At 46.5% G+C, this 5324-nt stretch overlaps 1 protein-coding gene across 1 annotated transcript; it reads left to right on the top strand.

The window, feature by feature from the left end:
- The first annotated feature begins 247 nt into the window (after nt 1-247).
- LOC109757264 (E3 ubiquitin-protein ligase At1g63170) lies at nt 248-4368 on the top strand. The gene is made up of 5 exons (XM_020316082.4): nt 248-911; nt 1684-1803; nt 1899-2031; nt 2201-2365; nt 3936-4368. Exons 1-5 carry the CDS (start codon nt 385-387, stop codon nt 4110-4112), a joined length of 1122 nt encoding a protein of 373 aa, XP_020171671.1. The 5' UTR covers nt 248-384; the 3' UTR covers nt 4113-4368.
- Nucleotides 4369-5324: the final 956 nt, after the last annotated feature.

Consider the following 5324-nt stretch of genomic DNA (forward strand, 5'->3'; position numbering starts at 1 on the left):
TGTGTACTCCCTCTATAAAGAAATAGGGAAATAACGATCTCTACGCTCTTATATTTCTTTATGGAGAGGAGCGCATAGATCTAATCGCTCTTATATTTCTTTGCGGAGGGAGTAATAACCAGGTGAAAATAAATCACAAGTTGATTGTTGTGAAATTGCAATACTGGACGAGTACATTATCCATTTTTTTTTCGTCGGCAGCGAACTGCCTGCAATGTGACATCATCAACCACAGCTGGTCCAACCCGCATTCCCCATCGTAGAAGCGGGGGAGGAAAAGGGGGAAAAGCGAGAAAGGACTCTTCCAGTCTCCAACCCATCCCAATTCCCTTCCCCCGTGGAAATAGACTTCTTCCCCTCTCTCGATCTCGCAGGCCTCCCTCGATGTCCAGCAGCCGCGGCGACGCGCTCCTTGACTCGGCGCCGCTGCTCGGCGGCGGCGCCGGCGGGGGGCAGCGTAGAGGCAACGCGCTCCGCCGGCCGTCGCTGCGCGGCGCCGCGCGCCTGCTGCGCCGCAGCGGGCGGCGTGCGATGCGGGAGCCGTCGATGCTCGTGCGGGAGGCGGCGGCCGAGCACCTCGAGGAGCGGCAGGCGGACTGGGCCTACTCCCGCCCCGTCGTGGCGCTCGATCTCCTCTGGAACATCTCCTTCATCACCGTCGCCGCCGTCGTGCTCGTGCTCAGCCGCAACGAGAAATCCCCCATGCCGCTCCGGACCTGGGTCGCCGGCTACGCCCTGCAGTGCGTCGTCCACATGGTCTGCGTCGCCGTCGAGTACCGGATGCGCCGAAGCCAGCGCGGCGGGGCCCCGGCGCCCGCCGACGAGGAGAGGGGCAGCGACGGCTCGTCCTCGTCTAGCGACGAGGATGCCAGCGAGCACCATCTTCGTGGTCGCGACACCGATTACGTCAGGTAATTGGAGGGATTTCACAACTAGCGGACATTTCTAAGCTGTTTAGGCACAACCCTGGTTGTTTCAAGCTACCTAGAAAGTTCAGCGAAACCGGTTTATGAAAGTTTAATTCCTAATTGATTTTTCGTCAAGTAGTCCCTAGCCACGGTAGTGATAACTTTGATTGATGTACACCCGCAAAAAAAAAAACTTTGATTGATATAGTGCCTATGCGCCATTCTACAAGGAAAGACAGACCATTGCATAAGCCGTGTCAGTATTATACAGTTCTCTACCCCCAAAAATTATACAGTCCTGCAACAGTATGTTGGTAGGTTCCATGGATGGTTTCTTAATCTGTGATGTTCAGCGGTGAAGCAAGGAAGGTGAAGTGAATTCATGGTAGAGTGTTCTAAATACAGTTGTGAAGTTTAGTTTGGTCTGTTATGGCCTGTTCATCTTGTTTAGGTGTACTTCTGCTACCGAAGGGGGTTCAAAGATTCTAGTGTTGTGCTCTTGATAATAGCATTATATTTTACTATCCTCTGCGATCATGCTGGCATAAGTTTCTCTTCCTTGTTTTCATGACACGTTTTGTGTGTCTCCCTGTTTCTTCTGCTCGATAAAACATGGTAGTGATTATAAGTGTCACATCGGTTGTTGTATTCATGATGTGTATTTAAATATTCATCATGTGATTCCATATACGAGTGTTCATGTGTCAGCATGCAATATTTCCATTATGTCTTGTTCAGCTGTACCTGATTATATCATTGTGGTTTACTCTCGCAGTTTGGCAAAGCATCTGGAGTCTGCAAATACAATGTTCTCCTTCATATGGTGGATAATTGGATTTTACTGGATATCTGCCGGGGGTGAAGAGGTTATCCGTGATGCACCTCAACTATACTGGTACATATATGTTTGAAGTGATATCCCACTTCTCAACTGTCCTTATTTCTTCTGTTCAGTATCATAAACAAGTTTTTCTATGTCTTGCTTTGCAGGCTTTGCATAGTCTTCCTGGCGTTTGATGTGTTCTTTGTTGTTTTCTGTGTCGCTCTGGCTTGCATTATTGGTATTGCCGTTTGTTGCTGCCTCCCTTGCATTATAGCAATTCTGTATGCTGTCTCTGATCAGGTATGGCTTTCAAGTATTTGAAATATGGCAATACAATCTATAGATGCTTGCTAGGATCCAGTTCTGTGTCATACTGTTGATTCTCCTACAGATTTAACTATGAGCAGTTAACTCTCATATGCCAATCTTGCTATTAGTTAACCTTTCTTTGCCATACTATCAAAATCAGGAAGGAGCATCTGAAGATGATATTCGCCAAATTCCGAAATATAAATTCCGTAGGATGGATGAACCTGAAAAGGATTCTGCTGATGCCACTGAGTCTTCTGGTGGAATAATGATAGAGTGTGGCACCAACCAACCTATAGAGAAAGCACTTGCAGCTGAAGATGCAGTAAGTTCTCATGTCCTCGTCTTTTGGTTATGCATGTCTTTGCCCTAACAATGCATGAGGTACTGCAACTCTGAACCTCTTCGATTATACTTTGGACCATCTCACGTAGTATTGTTGGTTCATCATTTATCATGACGGAATCATGCCCAATCAATAGGAGGGAATAAAACCATGATTCTGTTTCAGTCAGCTCATACTAATGAAATACCTGGCTTTGGTGCATTTAGTTATTTGTTTGGGAAAGTACATTTGCTCCTCTAAAAAATGGTCGTTTTTAACCAATCCCCTAAACTTAACGGAGTACATTTTTGTTTGGGTCTGTCTAGATGTGCCCTAGTTATTGCACATCTAAGTGACTCAATCAAACTAGAAAGAAAAAGAAAAAGACAACAGAATATGCTTGCACGAATCTAACATAAAATCAATGACATAGGACTTAGATTTGCAATACTTAGAGCACATCTAGATGTGCTTTAGCAAAACTGTTTTTGTTTTTCCCAAATCTTTCCAATTTTAGTTTACATAGTACATTTCAACTACATATTTGCACGCATATTAAGTCCATCCATGATAATTAAGGTTCACACAATTCACGAATATTACAAATTCATAGTTTAGAAACCAAATTATTTAAATTCAAACACACGAAAGGGTTCCAATGAAGTAAAGAGCATGATAAAAGCACAACTACGAAGTGCTATGGAGATGCCACTGATGCTCAGCAAGATCATCTTGGAGCTGGGTATGAACTTCTCGGTTCTCTATTCTGTGTTGCGCAGCGAGGAATCCTTGTATCCTATTTGCGTCATGCTCTGGCTCAACAGGTGGCGGAGGTGTCACGGGCCCCCGGCGATGTTGAGCCGATACTAGCGATAGACGTGGCGTTGAGATGGCCGGCAGTGCACGGTGAGGCTACGAGGAAGAAGATCCGAGCCGCTTTCCAGTGTCGAGATCGATGCGACGGCGGCTTTTGAGCTTGATTCCAGCGGCGGCAACGGCCGGCGACCGGCTCGGACTGGGGCAGGAGGGTGGCGAGGACGAAGGGAGGCAGTGGGGTGTCGACGGAGGCGGTGGGTAGTCGCCACAGCAACGCCGGCGACGACGCAGCATGGGGTGGGGACGGCGCAGGAGCGCGTGAGGGGGCCGAAACTTGTACTCAGCCGGGCGGAGGCCGAGGAGGATAAATTTTCCTGCACTAAAGGTTATATGGGTTCGGCTAGGTGCCGGTTAGAGGAGGAAACCGGAATTTATCCTCTAACCGGTTATAGGGGATCGGTTAGAAATGCTCTTAGCCATGCATGACTTCAGTTTTCATCAGCAAGAACTACGAGCATCAAACCATTTGCTTGTTGTATGGCTCATGATAGGGAACTCTGCATTCATGCTTCTGTAAAACCTGTGCACGCCAGGATACAACATCATTTTCCGCACTACGTTTCTGTTGTTGTGCTATCTGGTTTTTCTTTCAACTTTCGACAGGATATAACCATGTTGTATCGTTTGCATAAGTGATGCTTTATGATATTAGTACAAGAATTCCATCCACTCATTGTTCGCCTTGTCAATGCAGGAGTGCTGCATTTGCATTTCAGCATACGATGATGGTGCAGAGCTGCGTGAACTCCCTTGTGGCCACCATTTCCACTGTGCCTGCATTGACAAGTGGCTGCACATCAACGCAACATGCCCCCTGTGCAAGTTCAGTATCCGGAAGGGCGGCAGCAGCAGCGGTAGCGAGGAAGTATAAATGTATCCCACTTGAGAATGCCATCGGTCCGACTTCACGCCTGAGTCCTCGCTAATGTGGTGTAAATTTTTGTATCCCAAATGTGCTGATAGTGTCAATCATGTCATGTCTTAAAGGTGACTAAAGTGCTGTCCATATTACAGAATTAGTTCTGGGGTGTATCTCTGCAGTTCGGACTATATGCTTAGTTACCCAGTGGGCTGTATAATTATGTTTGAGCGATTCATGCTATATCCCCATACCTGTTTGTGTCAAATCGGGCTTGCAAAATTCTTAGTTGATTTTTTACAGCTGCTGAAACAGGCCAGGGATATAGTTCCGGGCTGTAAAATGGTTTGCTCAATGATGCATCTCGTGTGGTAACTTATATGCGGTTCTCCTCCAGCATCGCTTTTCTTGACTGGTACTCTTATATCTTACAGTATAATTTTTCAAAGCATTTTACTGAGCTGGTTGCCATGGAAGGGAGAACTGTTCGTAGTACTAGTGCAATTTCGCTTCAGTAAACCATCACATCGGGAAAAAACAGTGGTTTGAGTGTTCAGTAAAAGGTGAAATAATCGAAATGTAGCCGTTCTGGAATATCACATAATGGAGGAGGAGGACCCACGGTTGTCTGCTGGTCTGTGATCCAGCAGCATTGAATACACCCCAGACCGCCAGATGATTCAGGAATTTCAAATCACCTCCCCGCAATTCTCTCTTCTTTTCGAGAAACCACCTCCTTTGTGGACAGACACCCGCACATCGGGCGCGATTTAGGAGCCCGAAACTTCACCAGATGAGCAGGAGACTTACCATCGATGACCAGATATATAAATTATACCCTACCTCTATAAACACCATCGAGAGACTGAGCCAGCATATCATTTTAAAAATTTACGAAATCACCGTAAACGCCTTCATAGTCGACGTGAACGTTTCGTCTCACTGACACACAACACCGAAAATCCTAAAATAAATTCAGGATAAATATGACCACCAGAACTTAAACCCTGATGGGGTGAGAATACCACTGTTGTAATTATTCAATCACAAGTTGGCTTGTAAAATTTGAGAGGAGCCGCCGCAAGAAATATTCAAAAGGAGAGAGATGGCCGTACCCGGTACGCCGGTCGCTTTCACTACTAGTCTTCCGTCTTCAGTGCTCCCTTCACTGCCGTGCCGAGGGCCAAACAAGGCGGCTGCCTATCGTCGTTACCGTTTGACGGT

Source organism: Aegilops tauschii, chromosome 2, assembly GCF_002575655.3.
Source record: "Aegilops tauschii subsp. strangulata cultivar AL8/78 chromosome 2, Aet v6.0, whole genome shotgun sequence".
In the NCBI taxonomy this organism is placed as follows: domain Eukaryota; kingdom Viridiplantae; phylum Streptophyta; class Magnoliopsida; order Poales; family Poaceae; genus Aegilops; species Aegilops tauschii.